The sequence below is a fragment of the Eschrichtius robustus genome, chromosome 6 (assembly GCF_028021215.1).
Source record: "Eschrichtius robustus isolate mEscRob2 chromosome 6, mEscRob2.pri, whole genome shotgun sequence".
NCBI classification, from domain to species: domain Eukaryota; kingdom Metazoa; phylum Chordata; class Mammalia; order Artiodactyla; family Eschrichtiidae; genus Eschrichtius; species Eschrichtius robustus.
Window position 1 is genome coordinate 75,808,441 of NC_090829.1, and position 18,935 is coordinate 75,827,375.

At 39.6% G+C, this 18,935-nt stretch overlaps 2 protein-coding genes across 4 annotated transcripts in view; both read left to right on the plus strand.

Moving 5' to 3' along the window:
* ZNF148 (zinc finger protein 148) overlaps positions 1-2,592 on the plus strand; it is a 122,148-nt gene extending 119,556 nt beyond the window's left edge. For all 3 annotated transcript variants that reach the window (XM_068546577.1, XM_068546579.1, XM_068546578.1), the window contains one exon: positions 158-2,592. In XM_068546577.1, the coding sequence (XP_068402678.1) occupies positions 158-1,756 (1,599 nt within the window). In that variant the 3' untranslated portion in view covers positions 1,757-2,592. The remainder of the gene's footprint in view (positions 1-157) is intronic.
* Positions 2,593-16,935: 14,343 nt separating this feature from the next.
* The window catches only part of SLC12A8 (solute carrier family 12 member 8), a 132,457-nt gene continuing 130,457 nt past the window's right edge, over positions 16,936-18,935 (plus strand). The window contains exons 1-2 of the mRNA XM_068546581.1: positions 16,936-17,053; positions 18,249-18,343. Coding sequence (XP_068402682.1) covers positions 18,293-18,343 — 51 coding nt within the window. The 5' untranslated portion in view covers positions 16,936-17,053; positions 18,249-18,292. The remainder of the gene's footprint in view (positions 17,054-18,248; positions 18,344-18,935) is intronic.

Consider the following 18,935-nt stretch of genomic DNA (forward strand, 5'->3'; position numbering starts at 1 on the left):
TAATATACAGTTGGCTCAGCAAATTAGTTTGGAGTTGCTCATATTATTATACTTATATCTATCTTTATATTAATTCCGTTTTTTTCTTTTCTTTTCTTGGTTGACCAAAATACAAACTAAAACAAAAAAACTCACTTCCGAACTTTGAATTCGACAGTATTTTTCCAGAACAGATCGTGTACTGAAACATAAACGTATGTGCCATGAAAATCATGACAAAAAACTAAACAGATGTGCCATCAAAGGTGGCCTTCTGACATCCGAGGAAGATTCTGGCTTTTCTACATCACCAAAAGATAACTCACTGCCAAAAAAGAAAAGGCAGAAAACTGAGAAAAAATCATCTGGGATGGACAAAGAGAGTTCTTTGGACAAATCTGACCTGAAGAAAGACAAAAATGATTACTTGCCTCTTTACTCTTCAAGTACTAAAGTAAAAGATGAGTATATGGTAGCAGAGTATGCTGTTGAAATGCCGCATTCTTCAGTTGGGGGATCGCATTTAGAAGATGCATCAGGAGAAATACATCCACCTAAGTTGGTTCTCAAAAAAATTAATAGTAAGAGAAGTCTGAAACAGCCGTTGGAGCAAAATCAAACAATTTCGCCTTTATCCACATATGAAGAGAGCAAAGTTTCGAAGTATGCTTTTGAACTTGTGGACAAACAAGCTTTACTGGACTCAGAAGGCAATGCTGACATTGACCAGGTTGACAATTTGCAAGAGGGGCCTAGTAAACCTGTGCACAGTAGCACTAATTATGATGATGCCATGCAGTTTTTGAAGAAGAAGCGATATCTTCAGGCAGCAAGTAACAACAGTAGGGAGTATGCGCTGAATGTGGGTACCATAGCTTCTCAGCCTTCTGTAACACAGGCAGCTGTGGCAAGTGTCATTGATGAGAGTACCACAGCATCCATATTAGATTCACAGGCACTGAATGTGGAGATAAAGAGTAATCATGACAAAAATGTTATTCCAGATGAGGTACTGCAGACTCTGTTGGATCATTATTCTCATAAAGCGAATGGACAACATGAGATATCATTCAGTGTTGCGGACACTGAGGTGACTTCTAGCATATCAATAAATTCTTCCGAAGTACCTGAGGTTACCCAGTCGGAGAATGTTGGATCAAGCTCCCAAGCATCCTCATCAGATAAAGCCAACATGTTGCAGGAATACTCAAAGTTTCTGCAGCAGGCTTTGGACAGAACTAGCCAAAATGATGCCTATTTGAATAGCCCGAGCCTTAACTTTGTGACCGATAACCAGACCCTTCCAAATCAGCCAGCATTCTCTTCCATAGACAAGCAAGTCTATGCAGCCATGCCCATCAATAGCTTTCGATCAGGAATGAATTCTCCACTAAGAACAACTCCAGATAAGTCCCACTTTGGACTAATAGTTGGTGATTCACAGCACTCATTTCCCTTTTCAGGTGATGAGACAAACCATGCTTCTGCCACATCAACACAGGACTTTTTGGATCAAGTGACTTCTCAGAAGAAAGCTGAGGCTCAGCCTGTCCACCAAGCTTACCAAATGAGCTCTTTTGAACAACCCTTCCGTGCTCCATATCATGGATCCAGAGCTGGAATAGCTACTCAGTTTAGCACTGCCAATGGACAGGTGAACCTTCGGGGACCAGGGACAAGTGCTGAATTTCCAGAATTTCCCTTGGTGAATGTAAATGATAATAGAGCTGGGATGACATCCTCACCTGATGCCACAACTGGCCAGACTTTTGGCTAAAAAAAATGTGTAAATAATACTGGCACTTTAGAACAGATTAATCAAGAGTGGGGTTACTCTGTGAAAAATGGAGTGCTGTACAGATTTAAGAGCAATGCGTTAAAACAAGTTAAGCTGATATGAATAGCAAGATAATCCAATAACTGCATTTTGTTTGGTTAGTCAGCGTTCTTTGAACTGCCTTACATGTTGTCACCTTTATAGAAGCAATGCATTACTTGTTTTAGATCAGAAACTTGCTATTCCACCTACACCAAGTTTAAAAGGAAAAAAAAGACTTTCGCACAATTGTTTCCTAACTGATAATATTGTACATTTTTAGGAGATTAGTAATTGTGTGAAATTTACTCATACTGTTTCTAAGTTTTTCAGCATAGTCATGGCACTTCAGCAGGGAATCTGAATATACTTTATAGACAGAGTGAACTTAAAAGTTTAAATGTCAAGAGATTATGGCTTAAAAAAATTAGTGTGTCCTATAGGGGGAAAAAAGGAAACCACCTTTTAAAAAGAATGATATGCCATATACCCTTGATTTTCATTTTGCATTATATTGACATTTTTTTTTTTGAGAAAAAAGTAATAAAAATCTGATAGTCTAAGACTCCACTATTTAAAAGCCTAATTACTTTAAAAATATGCATACTTTCAAAACTTTTACCAAAATACATAACTGGTGAAGCATTCACTTCTCTATGGAAGTATGCATATTGGTGTCAGTTTCTTTGTACAGTTGTACCTAGATATTTTTTATGATTTTTCATGTGCAAGTATCAAGGTTTTGAAGTTTTAGTAAAAAGATATTCTGTAGATTACATTCCCAAGAACATAATGCTTATACAAAATGTATATTCCACATTTTAAAGCTTAATTGTATTTTACTTTACATATACACTTCAGTTAACATAGAGCACTTAGAATCTATTTGGTATTTTTGATTTCTCAAAGTAAAAAAAAAAATTTAGATTTTTAGGTTTGATATGGTTGTGTCATAATCATCTCATAATTGAAAAATTTAATTTTTGGCAATAAAAGGAAATTGGATATCTTTGGAACTGTAAAACCTGGTTTAATCCTTCTCTTTCTAGAATCTTGATAGATTGGATAATTAAACAGTATCCAGAGAAGCTAAAGAAATGGGCATTTTAATTGCTTATTTTATCTTGAGTTACTTTTTAATGAACACTGCTCATTACAATTTTACAAACCAAGAGTGTTTACTAATTCTAGTAACTACAGTTTCTTTTTCAGCTAGATGAGTGATCGGAAACTTTTTGTTGCATTTCAAAATCTAAATAAACTACAGACTTTATCCTTAATCCACGAATGTTTTTTTTTTAATTCTTTGTCTTAAAATAATACAGCATGGTACAATAAATAGTGCTTTTATATATATACATATTATATATATACTTTTCTAAAGAATGATGGTTTGAGTTACACATTGGACAGTTTTAATTTTTGGAAAGTAACATTAGTTATATTGATTTTATTATCCTGTTTAATTTCTTCCACCTTTTTGGTTTTTTATTTTAAATTTCCACCATCTTTGTCACAATGCACACGTACTGATATAGCACCAGTGATAATCTAAAATTAAAACCCTTGGAAGATGCAACTTTATTGTTAATTTCCATTTTAACTTTTGTATTGGCCTTATAGATCTGCAGTCTTTGTTTCAGTATAGAATGTTATACATTTAAATTATTTTTTTCTTTTATTTAATGTTATCCCAAGACTGTTCTCATAAAGAAAGGGAACAAAGAAATACCTACCCTTAACATTTTTTGCATTTGTTTTGAATATATGGTGTTTTTATGATAAGGAATATAAATTATGTTTAATATGGGTTTCCTCTACACTTTGGTTATTAAACTTTGCTTGAAATATTTTCCCATTTGACAGCTTTCTTTGCTGCCAAATTTTTCAAGAATTCTAGACTTCTTTGAAGTAGATATTGAAGTTCTGCCATTATTGACTCTTAAGAATGGTGTGTCTTGCGTTGCACATTACAACCTCAAGAAGGCTTCATTCAGGCAAGATGTTAACAATGGAACTGTGCTCTCCCTAGGTATAGGCATTTTTGTTTTTCTCATACTACTATTGGATGATGGTAGGCATTTATTTTGTTTTTTTGTTTTTGTTTTGAGCCTGGTTGGAATTTCTGTTCTGTTGAGAACTTGGTACAGAATAAGGTTTTTTGTTTGTGTTAACATCACCAGCACAGTTTTTAGAATGTGGCTCTACTGCTGAGCAGTAAGCTAAGGAGGGAAGGCCTTTGAAAGTGGCAGTCATGCAAGCAGTTCAGGTGTTGAATTCCTGTGTTCACCACATTTCTTTACATCTACATAATGGCAGACTTTTCTACCACGTTATAAGCATATTTTGAGATAAATGATACTTTGGCATAATTTACTGACTTACCACTTTTTAAGTATAGTCATTGCTCTCTTACTGTGAAATCCTACATGCCTACCAGAGTTACCTTGTATTATCATCATATGATAAACATCTCAGCAGTTTGGGTTTCCCCACTTTGGTTCAGAAAGTTACTTAATTTCTATCTGGGCATTAATAGAGAAAGCAAGTAGCCTTTTGTGCTGCTTTAAATCAATATTGAGGATATCCTTTTGCAATTTTTTTTTCATTTCTCTTGGTGAGCAAATTGTTCTATGAAAACATACTCTTACACCCTTAAACTTGGCAGTGTGAGTGAGGTGTGCTTTCTTAGGACCTGTTCTCATGTTTGAAGATTGGAAACAGATCACATTAGATGAAGTAATATCTCTTGAACATCTTCTAAAAGCGTGGGTTTTTTTTTAAACTTATTGCACACATATTTCATTTGGTTCAGAATATTTGAAGTGGCTCTTAAACTTTTTGGATCTACTTGCAGATTTTCTAGTTGATACCATAGAAATCCATCCTAATTTTAGCTCTGGCTGAGTGAGGACTGTCCATGGTCGGGTAATTTTTCTCGTTTTGAGAGGCAAAAGAGGCCTTGTGCTCAGGGTAGGCTTTCATTTCCACAGGCCAGAGAAACTTGCAAAGTGCCAGCTAGGTTAGATCTTTTGCCACTTCTTTCATTTTATTAATTTGGGTTTTTAAAGGGCTGTTAAAAAAAAAAAAAAAAAAAGCCGGGAAACTTAAAAGTAGGCATTACTGTAAAACTACATTTCTTAGACTTAGAACATTTTAAACTAGAACTCGTTTTTTCACAGTATATTTACTTGAAGAAGCACTATTATAATCAATGAGAAACTTTTTGACTCTGCAATTTAATTTAAACATTTTCCGTTTCAAATTGCTTTATTTCAGGGAAATAATTTTCCAGTTGTTTTTGCTATATTCTGCAAATAAAAAAACGTATGTTTCCTTTTTCACTTAAACTTTGGTAGGAAACAAACTAAAGCAGACAAACATTTCTTGTTGTGTTTGTTGCTTTCTTTAATCCAATGGATAAAAAAGTAAAACCCTGTAAACATTATTTTATTTTTTTATGCGATACCATGCTGTAAATATGGTTCATCAAATAAGGATGTACCTATGATTGAATCTTTAATTCTGCACAGTTAGAGTTTATATATAAACGTGTCTTGACAATCAAGGACTTTTATGTGAGTCTTCCTTTATGATGTTTATTAATGTTATGCATTCCATTTGTTTTGAAGTGAGTACCAATGTGCTAATTTGTATTGTCTGAAAGTATGTAATGTTTTTACAGCTTGTTTTTAAGAATCTGTAAATATGTACAAACAAATCACAGTACTGCTTTATGTTAGAAGGCATATGATGTTGTACTGTATGTAAGCAATAATACATAGCAGTGCTAACTTTACAAGTAGCATCAGGAAAGTTCTAAAAACATTTCAGAGTTATTAATTATCTTTATTTCATTTAATAATGATTATCTTTAATCAGTTTTTATAAGCAAATTCCATTGTTCCTCCTATTGGAACGTAACACTGTTTACACAGCATAATTGAAGTTGCAGGGGAGACAGGCTAAATCTGCCTTCATCTGTACTCACTTTCACTAAGCATTGAATGGCCTTACCACTCTTCTGCAAGATGGAGGAAGACTGCAAAACTTAGTGCCCATCACACTGAAGGAAGGGGGTGTGTTTTTTTTTTGCCTGCTTCTGTACTGCTACCTAACTTTGTGGTTTGCTTTGGATTTTAATATTTGTTTCTGTTTTAGATTCAAGCCCATAAGTTTTGAGGTGACTTCAGCTCCATTGTGAAATAGTTCTCTTCATATTTCATAGCTACATTTCAATAATTCTAAACTTTCTACTTTGATTTTTAGATACTTATTTTTCAACCTTGATTTCTCAGCTGATCAGATGAATTTATTCAACTTCAATACAAAGAAAGACAAACCTATTGTAGTTTGATTTGAGTAGATATTATACTGTACAGAACAGCTAACTATTTGAACACACACATCACTGCTTTAGAAATAAAACCGCCAATTTATAAATGTATATGACCTACATTTTATAGGAAAAATGTTTTTAAATGCTAGTCATTTATATAATGTGCTTTGAAGGATTTGCTAGTCCACTTCTGTCACTTTTTAGTACACTGGTATCTTTTATATGTAATGTATGCTTTTTATTATTGTAGCAGAGCATTTCAGTAGAAAGAATTTTGCAACAATATGGGGGAAATTTTTCATTGTTGGATTTGAATTATACTGGATTTTATCTGTGTAGTCTTACTTGTCTTTATTTTAATGCTGTCTGGAAGGGAACTTGGTATCCAAATAAAGCAGGTAACCTCATTTTACTTCAAGGGCATACTGTGTAGTGCTGAATTTAATCTGGAAATCTGATGATTTTGAAAAGAAAAACAAGTTTATAAAAATTGTACAGAAGAAATTAAATGTAATGGAAATCCTGATGGTGGAGCACGTTGAATTTTCTGATATATAGTGTTATTTTCCTGGGATCCCCTATGCCTTCTTTGTATTTCAACTAATAAAGGAAAAACCTTGTCATTGAAACTGGTAGGATAATAGGATATTCTGAATATACAGTATTACTCTTCCTATCCCATTTTCTGACCCTTTCTCAATCACTGTAAATTTTATTTTCTATTTCCTATTGATAATTAAACATGTACATAATATAGACACTGTTGTATAGAATTGAATGAATTGGGTTGCTATGCTTGAGTGGGTAACTAAGTGGAAATATGGATACTGGGAATTCATAAAATGCCAGAACAAATTTATAGGAAAAAGGGGAGCATCATGTATGTCCTGAAAGGTCATAGCCGATGTTTCTTCAGCCCTCTGGGAAATCAGTGTGAAAGAACTACAAACTCAGTATCTGACACAAGTGGGTCTTTCCTTCCCCACCTCCCCTTCAAATATATGAGCACTAAATTTCAAAGTCTACTCAGGTGAAAATTGCTTTGCAATGAAACTTATCACATTGAAATTTTCACTGTCAAATGAAAAGATATTTGTGATATTTTTAAATACAAACTTTCACATTGGTAGTCAGCAGCCTGGCAATTGAAATTCAGTGAGTCAATATATTTTAAAATAACATTTTACCCTCCAAACAGAATTGTTTTTAAACAATTGGGAGGATTTTTTGTTGTTGTTTAAATGCGTTTTTTATTGTCATTGTAAAAATAAAATTTTGCTTGACCCCATATTATGCTGAATGAATTGCTGAGCCTTTATAATACAATGAAAGTTTGTTTCATGCATAATCATGGAACACAGAAATGTTCTTTAAACTGACCTATTCATTTAGAGGTTTAATGAGTTTCACAGCTTCTGGCATTATTGTCATGTAGTTAACCTTGCCATTTGGAGTTTATAATACCATTTTATGTATTATGATACTAAAGGAAGTTGTTTTTGTTTTATTTTTAATTGAATTATTAGATAATTTATATTTGCAAATTCTGCATTTTAAATGTGGACACTGGCTGTTTGAAAAATAAAATCAGAATACAGTTTTATGAATAATTTCCTAGCTGAATTTTTCACAATATTCTGAACCAAATAACTAATGGAAAATATTTTAAAACTGTGGAAAGATCAATATTAAAAAGGGAAAAAGGATGTCTATATGGAATGAACAGTTTGTTACACAAATTGGGTAACAGTTAGCAGGGCCTTTACTGTAGCTTTGTGCAGAACATTATTTATTAAGCAGTTCTAAAATACAGGAGTCAAGTGTTAGTCACCCAGTATTTTAGACTTGAGATAAACTTAACATAGAGCCAAGAATAAGGGCAGAAGAACATATATGATTTTTTTTTCTTTGTAGGTAAGATTCAATTATCATCATACATGGGAATTTTTTTTTTTTCCCCGTTAATGAAGATTTGTTTTCATCCATTTACCTCCTTGCCAGTCCCCCCTCCCTATTTTGTGACCAGTGGGACACGTTGTAAGAAAGCTGTCTGCAGCTAGGGGTACAGTTTGGGTCCTTGGGACAAATAGAAACTAACTGGCTTTTGCAAAGATTAATCCTAGGACCCTGACTTTATTAGCATGGTGCTTTAACCAATTATACATAATAATACCACCTATAGTCTACTAACCCATTTTCTAGATCACACTTTTTCTTGAATGATTAGGAATGGTAGGGAGAGGAGTGGTGAGATACTCTACATGATAGTTCCCCCACCTTCTGAAGATTACAGAAAAAATTGAAGTCATTTGAATTAATGTTACATTATTGAGTCTTACTTGACAATTTATCATGCACAAAGGGAGTAGGAAGATTTTGATGATTATACGTTTGGATGGAATTAAAAATTGTTTTTCAGAGTGCTGGCAATTTTTCCCTCCACTTTGATGAAACTGATGATGGTATTGGAATAAATTATATACATTTGATGGATAAAGAATCAATGGAGCAGAAGAGTTTTAAGTGAACTAAAGGTAAATTTTGAGTCTCATGATTTTAGTTCTTTTATCATTTTCAAATGTCCTTAAAAGGACATTTATAGTAAAAACATTTTACGAACACACTCATGCAGTTGTATATGCATACGAGTAAGAGCTGGGATGTGATACTGTAAGTGAGAGTGACATTTTCAAAGTGATTTTTCAAACTACTGGGAAAACTCGAGTTTAGAAATGGACTTGAATTGTGAAGTAGAGAACATTTGAGCCTTTGCATATTTATCAATTTATACAGATGAACTCAAAGTTATAACTTTCTTAATTTTTCCTAGCTTATCCCATTGTTAATAAGATTCTGAAACTATGATGCCTGTGTCAAGGTGGTGAAGGGGCCCAAAGAATGTATTATCTGTGATAGTAATTGTGTTTTCTATTGATTTGAATCCTTACTTGTGGGGGCATGGTATTCAGCATGGATCACCTACTTAGTAACAGGCTTTGTGCTAAATGCAACTAATAGGTGGTTGAGGCTACTAGTGTCTTTATTTGAGCATCTGAAAGGTATCAGTTGCAGGATGGTATCAATTGCAGGATGCAGGACTGTACTTTAGGTTATTAAAGCAAATATTCAGTGTTAAGATGTGTTGGGCGCTGTGCTGAGTCATTTATATGTCATTCCTCAACAAATGGGTAAGTAATAGTGTTTCTTATTTTAGAATAGTTTTCTAGACAATTTTAATAAATTGGTTCCAGAAGACAGAAAATATATACAAATACAGTGGTAAAAATTACAGTCGTAAAAATTATCCCCTAATTAAAATATCAAACTTATGAATAGGATTCAAACCTGGGCTGTGGAAATGAGATAGTAGGCTTTGTTCAGAAGGAACTGACCTATTACAGAAATGGAAGATTAATACTCTGTAGGGATTCACAAACCTGAGGGTAAAAATGCACGAGAGAATCACCTACCCCTCGTTGGGGGTTTGGAAATGGATGCTGGAGGATTCTTTCCCAGAAGTAGGAGAACCAATGCTTTTAGTCATTCTAGCACAGTCTTCATGAAACTGTATTAATATTATTTTAAATATATTGAAATCATACACTACTAGTCAGTACTCCCAGATGTGATTATGATACTCTTTATGTCAAATAACTTCCACTAGCTTCTAATTATCCGGTATTCTCTTTTCCATAGCCATTTCCTTCAAGGTGTTTAGGCCGCTGTAAAATTTATCTTTAAACCTCCAATACAGTAGTTTTCCTTCGTTTCTTTGTGGGAACTCCAGCACTATCTTGTAGCTTTTGTCAGTGGCAATATGAGGGTTAAGACTGATTGCTAGAGCACAAAATTAAATGTTAGGAAGAGGACACAACTGAGTAAATGAGTTCAGAACAACTTAGGGCTCCACAGGAGGCCTTGGCTGAGAGCAGTTGTCCCGTGCAGTTTGTGGAGTTGGCCCTCAGGATTTGGGAGCGGGTGATGGCACTCAAAAGGCAGCATAACCAGTGCTGCATGGGACAGCTTTAAATAAGCTGTGTGTGATTTTGCTGAGGATGACTGTGAGACAGCAGGCGTATAGTTTGGTAATATTCTGCATGGGCAGATAAGGAGCAGTGAAATAAGCAAGGAACTTAGACCTTCAAGTTCTGGCTCTACCTTGATCTTTCTGTGTAACATTGTACAAGTCACTTACCTTTCCTGAGTCTCAGTGTTTTTTTCATCTGTAAGACTGGCATAATAAAAACCCCTATGCGAGTTGCTGTGACTATCAAATCATTTGAGATAATTTGTAAACTTACAAAAGCACAAACAAATATTCCCTAGTTTAGATTTTAGAAGTAGCACAAAGGCAAAATAGAGCAGAACTGGACAAATGTTGGAAGCTTCATTTCATGTAAAGCAGCACATGGAGTAAATTCCTGACTTGCTGACAGTATCTTTCAAAAGATTAAAGAAGATGTGATAGGATCTGTCTGTCTGGATTTAATTGACCAGCAAAGAATAACTAGTTAGTGAGGTGGAAATGACATAAATTTTGTAAATTTATGATTCCATTATCTGAGACCCTGGGAGGGACGGAGAGCGGCATATGTTGCTGTGAATGAGAAACAAAATCAGTAGACTTGCAGAGGAAGAAAAAATCATCTTACAAAAGCAAGAATATATTGAACTTTTGAATCCCAAGCTATTGGTTAATTGTGAGCAGGGACCTGGCTGCCCATGTGGCCAAAGCAGAGTCATGGACAATAAGATTGGAGCACTGTAGCCAGCCTCACCAGGCGGGAGGGAGGGACGCGTGTCTGTGTGGATGCGATGGGTCTGCTCACTCACCTTTTCATCTTAACATTTATTTTTCTTTCACCATTTCTGTTTATTCTCTGCTATCTCCTTTGTTTTCTTCCTCCTGAATGGCTGTATGGCATGTGCCGTAACAGGTATACATCAACCAGAAGCAACTGATTGATGGTATGTGGTGCCTGGCCTTTCATACAAGTTAGATTTATTTATCATAAATGTGTTTTAGTATTAATGTTTCAGGAGAATTCAAAAACTTTATCAGGAAAAGACTGTGGGACTCCTGGATTAGTTTGTAGGCTCCTTGAGGGCATTTTGTTCACAGAATATAGAACCATGCCTCACACATAAGCAGATACGAGTGAATGAATGAACCATGTTATGGGGTAATAGAGGCGTTAGCAGTGACGATATTAGAAATGGTGGTGGAGATTTGATGGCGTTAAGATGATGCTATGATCAGGGAGCCTGGAAATGATGGGTTTCTGCACTCAACCACAGACTTCTAACAAAATCCGCAAAGGAGATGCACGCAAGGATCAATGGCTAGTAGGAAACAAGGTATCTTCTCACGTGCTAGACCTGTTTCCCATACCCTCATGTAGAAATGTGCCAGAGGACGTGGCCAGGACTACAGGCCCCAGAGCCATTTCCTTCCCCTTGGCACCTTAACAATGCTCTGGCTGCAGAGAAATGAGAACATCTCAATACATGAGAAGAGTAAGAAACAGGACAGCCAGGACTTCATCAATGAGCAAGTGAGTCCCAGCCCTTTCCTCACCCTAGTTGCATAGGAACAAAGGACCAGGTCCACATGTGTGACCTGTTAATGGAAAATGACCTCACTCACTGCTGGGTGTGGCCCAATAAATGTTCTATGATCTGATCAATCAGATTGGCAAGTCATGGAGGCAGGGCTTGTTAATATTTCTCAAATCCTTTTGAACCCCCCCCCTCCCTTTATCACTACCACAGCCCAAGCTACCTTCAAGTCTTGCCCAGGCTCCTTCAAGTTTCTGCACAACGAGTCTTGATGGCCTCCAGTACTTTCTCCAGATTAACGCCATGCACAAAACCTTCAGAAGTGTCTCAGTTGCTACTTGGGTAAATACTACGCTCTCACCTTGGCCCTCATGGTTTTCCGCAGCCATTAGCCCGCGCCTCACCCGCAGTGAGCCTCTCATCCTCTGCTTTCACTACTGAACTGCTTTCAGCCTCTCATACTTGGTTATGACCCTTTCTGCCACCGACACAGTTTTCTCTATTAACCTCCCCACCCCAATTTCAGCTGCAGCATCACTTTCTCAGAAAAGCCTATCCTGGTCTCCCTGATCAGGTCATAACCACCCTCCCCCTTGTGCCACCCTGAGTCTTGGACCACCCTGTACAGTTCTTTCCTAGCATGGTTGGCTGTTTGTAATGATCTGCTTATTAGCGTGGGAATTTGATTTGATTTCCTGCTTGTCCAGAGCCATCTTGCTCCCCATTGTATATCAGCACTGGGCACAGTTTGGTGATCAACAGATGTCTGGAGAATATAGTTAAAAGAGGGCATCCAGGCCCTATGAGTTACACCTGAGGATGCCAAGAGAGCTTGCAGGTGGTGTAGAAGAAGCACTGCCAGGGAGTTTGAGGCTCTGTGGATAGCAGCTGTGGGACCAGAAAACTGGTCATGTGAATTTCAAAATGGGAAGAAAGAGAGTGGATTTTGAACACAACAGATAGCTGAGTTGGATTTCAGTCCCCAGCAAATTCTAGAGGGTTCATAACAACTCTGCCAGGTAGGCTTGACAGGTCTTATCATTAACTCTGTGTTAACAAATGACACTGAGGCTGAGACACATTAAACACCTTGGACAAGGTCACATAGTGGAAGAGAAGATCCGGGACTCAAATTCAGACCTAAATTATCTCATCTAGACTCTTGAAGGTCTGTGATTGGGTCTTACGTATATGATATTCAAACAAAGGCTGAATGCTAATTGCACTGTTGTCGCAGTTCAGTAAGGCTGCCACCGTCATCCATAAAATAAACTGTACCCTGTTCATTAGGCTTCTCTCTGCAACCCATATTTTCTCATGGTCCCACCAGGTCCTGGCTCATGCCAGATGCCAGGTGGCTGATAGAGGGAGAATGACTTTCTCTTGTCTGAGGGCAAACCCCCAGAGTCAACAAATAGCTTAGATCCTGGAGGAGAAACCTGCTCAACAGGAGCTGGGGACACCGGCAGCAGGACATTGTCGGCCCCTCCCTCCCCGCTGAGCCCAACCAGGGAAGCCAGAGCAAGGCTTGTCTTCCCAGGGTCCTTTCCCCACCTCTCTGGGAATGGAGAGCTCTCAGGCTGTGTGAGGGGCTGGTACCTCCATCAGGTTTGCATCTCCTGATTCACCCCCTTCCAACTCCCAGTAACACCTGACAGCCCTTCTGACTGACTTCCTTTTTGGATCTGGGGTTCTTGGAAAAGCATTTTAAAGTCCAGGAAGAAGGAAAATCTTTTTCTGCCTCATCTCTTCACCTGGATTAGAGAAGTTGTATTGTGTACAGGAGAGAGGCTGGTATTGGAACTAAACCTGGTTTAGGTTCAAATCCTGACTCTCCTCAGAGCCAGCAAACTTTTCCGAGTGTGTGCAGAATATCTGTGATTTTTTAGATAGGCAGGCATCCCCAGGGAGGTGCATCATAATGACCAACTAAAAAGAAAAAAATATATGTATTTTATATTACCTGTGTTCTCTGAGTGATATATTTCATGCTTTCTCCTTGTCCTTGAAGATTATAACTGGAATAAGACACCAATGTGGACAGGATGTATGCTCTCTCTCAGGTATTTTAGAGAAGGGGAAAAAAAAGAAACAAAAGAAAGATTGAGCTAGAAATTCCATAGTCTTCAACCTTGGCTGTACCTTAGAATCACCTGAGGAGTTTAAAGAAAATACTGATGCCCAGGCCCCACCCCAGACTCGGGTATTTTCTTAAACTACACCAGGTGATTGTAAAGTACAGCCTAGGAGAGGACCACCAGACTAGCTGACCCACTCTTTGTGGCCCTTCTGACTCTGGTTCTACGGCATAGGCTGTGAGATATGTTTTTGTACTTATACATATTTACATTCTGATCTAATGTTTTCAAACTGTTTTCACATTTCTATTTCTTGGACTTTGTCCACGCTCTGATCCCTCCCCAGGGTTCAGACTTTCTGACAAATGAGATCATTTTTCAAGACATGGTCTCTTCTCCAGTTTTCACACAGAAGGCAATTCCCAGCACCAACCACTGGAAAGGAATGCAATGAAGGATCTTCTGTCTGCAGCTGAGCAGGGTAAGACACACAGAGCAACAACCTCACTATTGTGGGCTTCAGCTCTAGCTGGAGTAGTTCCTGAATAGAAAAAAAGAGGTGAGTTTAAGAACAACATTATGATTTTTTTTATATAATGGTACTGCAATAACAGTAATTTTGAACAATTTGAAATAACTAAAAATACTATGAAAGGAAACAAAATATTTTTTACCTTGGTTAGATGTACTATGTATTTGCTATCTATTGCTGAATAACAGATTACCCCAAAACTTAGTGGCTTAAAACAACAATAATTTATTATCTCTCATGGTTTCTGTGGTCAGGAATTCAGACAGATACCAGCAAGGGCTGCTTGTCTTTGCTCTGCAGTGTCTGGGACCTCAGCTGGAAGAATCTAAGGCTGGGGACTTGAATCATTGTCTGAAGGCTTGTTTCACTCACATGTCTGGCAGTTGATGCTGGCTACTGGTGGAACATGTGGCTTCCCCATGTGGCCTGGGCTTCCTCACAACATGGTGGCTGAATTCCAAGGGTAAGTGCTCCGAGAGCAAGGAAGCCAGATGGACTCCCCACTGCCTTTAAGACCTAACCTAGGCAGTCAAACAGTGTCATTTCTTCCATTTCTCCTATTGGTTGAGGCACTTACAAAGATGCGTTCTGGCTCAAGCGGAGGGAACACAGACTCCCATCTCTTTTTGAAGGAATGTCAATGTCGTATTGCAAGAAGAGCATATGGGATGGAATATGTTAGTGCAGTTATCTTTGGAAAATGCAATCTGCACTATATTGTTTGTCTTAATTTTCTTACTCATTTTTTTTCAGATTCCAAAAATAACATGTGCTCGTTGTAAGAAGAAAAATTCAATAAAAATCCAGAATTTGTACATTAAACTAGATTTCCTCTCCCATTTTACTCACTATCTCAATCCCCCTCCCTAGAGATAACCACTATTAACAAATTGATGTGTATTTTTCCATACAAACTATATACATATATGCACTTTTTAAAGAAGAACATTATTCTACAACTTGCTGTTTTTACTCATTATTATGTGATGAACAAAGTTTCATGTTAGTACATATAAAAACACCTAATTCTTTCTAGTGCTGGTTGTCATAGTATGGCTGTACCATAACTTAGGTAATCAGTCTTCTATTAGTGGACAGTTAGGATGTTACAATTTTAAAAAACTATTACAAAGTAATGATGCAGTGAACATCTTTGTACTAGGTCATGTAGGGTAGTATCTTAAAAATGGAATTGTTCTGTTCAAAGGTTAGGCAGTATGCTATTTTTTGATACATTAAGAGTGGTTTTTTGTTTGTTTACAGTTAGTATCATTTTTATAAATCTACATTAAGCAGGGTACACTTTTTTTCTTTGCAAATGGACAGGCTTCTCTAGCCTTAACATGAAGCAAAGAATCAAGCATTTGTTCTTAGGTGTAGAAGATGCTCATAAGTTTCAAAGGGAACTTTTCATTTGTTTAGAAAATGATGAGTGACAGGAAATAGGTGGTTATGAACAGAGGGGTTGATTTCCTTTTTTAATGTTTTTAGCTCAGGCTGATATGGAATTGAATGTGGATTCTTCAAAGTTCACATTGACACTTTGAGAGAGGCTCATCAGAAGGTGACAGCAAACTGGAAACCAGCTTGAGGCAAAAAAACAAAGTGTCATGTGTGACCCCCAAGTGAATAATAAAGATGGCACTACTACTCTCTGTACAGATGTAATACATGGACATATAGTGGATTCCAGTAATACGCCCACCTAGCCATGCTTTGTTCACAGGTGGCTAATCTGTAATTTATCCTGGGGTTCTTTCCTCTTACAGAGTTGGGTTATTAAAAACTTCTTTGCTGGGAATGAAGTTTTGACACATGCCACAACATGGATGAACTTTGAGGACATGAAGCTAAGTGAAATAAGCCAGACTTAAAAAGGACAAATATTATCTGATTTCACTTATGTGAGATAGGCTTGAAGAAGCAAATTTACAGAGACAGAAAATAGATTAGAGGTTACCACTGTCTGGGAGTAGAGGGGTACAGAGTCTCAGTTTGGGGTGATGAAAAAGTTTTGGAAATAGCGGTTATGGCTGCACCAAATGGTGAATATAAATGACGCTACTGAATTGTACACTTAAAAATGGTTTAAATGGCACATTTTATGTTATATATATTTCCACACCAAAAACCCCACAAAAAACAAAAAACCCTTTGCTGGAGCAGGAGAGGTTGGGGCTCTGTCACTGTTCCCATGGCTTTGCCTTCCCTTTTGTTTTTAAAAGAACAACCTCTATTTTTAGGGATTTTCACACAAAGGCTCATGTGGGCGTGGGAAGTACTCCCAGCTGCCCTTCTGTTTCTCAGAAGCCCAGATGGAGGCCTAGCAAGTTATTTCAGGCTTAGGAAATATGCCAGATTGGAAACAGCGATAATTTAATCTCTCTGTATGTTAATTTCTTTTTTTTCCCTGCAAGCCGGGGACCCTGGAAACCTTAACTTCACTCCCCGCCCCTCCAAGCCGGTTCTGGGAATTGCTGAAGGTGACGAGGGTAATTCCTCCCCACACCTCAGCATGCCCGAGGGCACTTTCTTGGCAAAAGAATTCCACTTCCTGCGAGTCTGAGGGTCACCTGGTCGCGTGGCCGCTGCACTTTGGCATCCCCGGAGCGCAGTCACGGTCTCTTGTTCAGACGCTTCTGCACCTGTCCAGGGGGCTGCGGACCAGTGGGAGCCGCGGGCTCCCCCGCTCCCCAGCCTTTCTCACTCCTGCGTGCTGCGTGACGCGCAGGTCCTTAGAAGCAACTGCAGTGAGTAGGCTCGCGTCCTGTCCCCCTAATCCCAGGGCTGGGCACCTCAGCGGGGGTGCGGTGAGCGAGCTGTCGAGGGCGGTGGAGGCAGTGGCTGTTACGTTTGAGAGCATGCGGACCCTCCCCCTAGTCCACCCCCGCACCCTCACCACCCCCCCACGCCCAGTCCCTTCCCACCCGTGTTAAGATTGCTGTTCCCTTCTTCTGGGAGCCCTCCTGGGCGGCGGCGGCGGGTGCACGGGCACCACCCTTGGGGAGGGGAAGTGTCTGCAGCCCCGTCCTTCTCCACCTGGACCCGAGAGTCGTGGCCCAGGTGCCCGAGCCCGGGCGGGATGCCTCGTCAGCGGGACAGCTGGGACCCGCGCAGCGCACACCTGGTCAGCCACGTGGCGGCGGGGCGGGGACTGGGCGGGCCCAGCGCTAGGAGCGGGCGTCCCGGGAACCGGTGAGGGCGGACGCCGAGCGGCTGGTGGGTGGGCAGTGTGCAGGGTGGTCTCGGGGCGGCTCCTCTCCTCGGGGAGCTCTGTCCTGTAGTCAGGGGGCCGGCTTGGGTCACCTTTGCCCGCCTGCTCAGGTAGACCCCCTCGCGGTCCCCTGGCGCGTCTACACACGGCCACTGGGACACGAGCCTCCCGCCGGGCCCAGGGGTTCCTGGGAACGCGGTACGGGCGGGGCCGAGGCTGGAGGGGGCGTGCGCTGCGCTGTATGGGGTTCCCGTAAGTAGGGGTGCCTGAGGGACGCGGGTCCCAGCGCTGACTCAGACGCGAAGGGTCGGTGCTGCGGCTCCGGAGCGGGTCTTGGTAAGTCTTTCACCACCTGCAACCGGTCCTAGTGAGCCGATGGTGTCCTTGCCCTGGACAAAGGGGTTCACAAGGATGGAGAGGAGTGTAAAACTGTCCTCAGGGGCTGGGCAGCTAGGCAGTTGGCTCTGACCCCCCTATTGAAGGAGCTCAGGGAGAAACAGAGAGCTGCAGGCAGCTGTGGCTTTCAAAGAACAGCAACATTTGAGCACAGGGAGGCGCTGAAGAATGGGTGGGATCTATCTGGGTACCAAAGAGGGAAGGAGGTGTTTCCAGATGAGGCAGAACAAGGTCCCTCCCTCAGCCAGGGCCTTGTCTGGTATAGAGGAAGGATGGGCCATAAGGATCCAGGGAAGGAGGAGCCAGCCTGACCCAGAGTCCTGTTTACCTTCCAGAGGGGTCTCCCCACCCAGACTACCAGGACCCCCATTTCCGGAGAATGGCCCAGATGTCTCAAGTGCAGGAACTCTTCCATGAGGCAGCCCAGCAGGTAGGCCTGGGCGGTGTGGGGGTCATGAGCAAAGGTCACCAGGCAGGAAGCTGAATGGAAACATTACATGCACTATTTTAAAAGTAATGATCTCAGAAGTTTATTTTGGTATGCCAGCTTAATCGAGAAAATGTTACAGCCAATTCCTAACCATCTGTGCGCAAAAAATCTTCTTTGGTATTTGTAGTGGATTTTGAATCCTGGACACTCCTCTTCCCACCCCGTCCCACCCATGGAGGTTTTCCATGAACAGAGTGAGGACTCAGATAGTATGAACTCCTGTTAATATTGAATCAAACCAATGTAAGAAGGTAATTCTATTTCTGAAAAACTCATATATGCTGAAGCCAAATAGATTTCTGGATTCTGTGATATCTGCAGGTTTCGTTTTTTCTTTCTTTCTTTATCCTCTCCCTGCTGATCATTAGCTATAGTAAATATTCAATGCAGGTATGGAATTGAAGTGGCTGCCCCTTAAAAACAAACCAACCAACCATACTTAGGCATTTATCAGGAAGCTACTTGCACCCAGGGCCTTTGCTCTGTAATGATCACTCAACCATGAGGTTTTTACTGTCCCTTGGATTTCTCT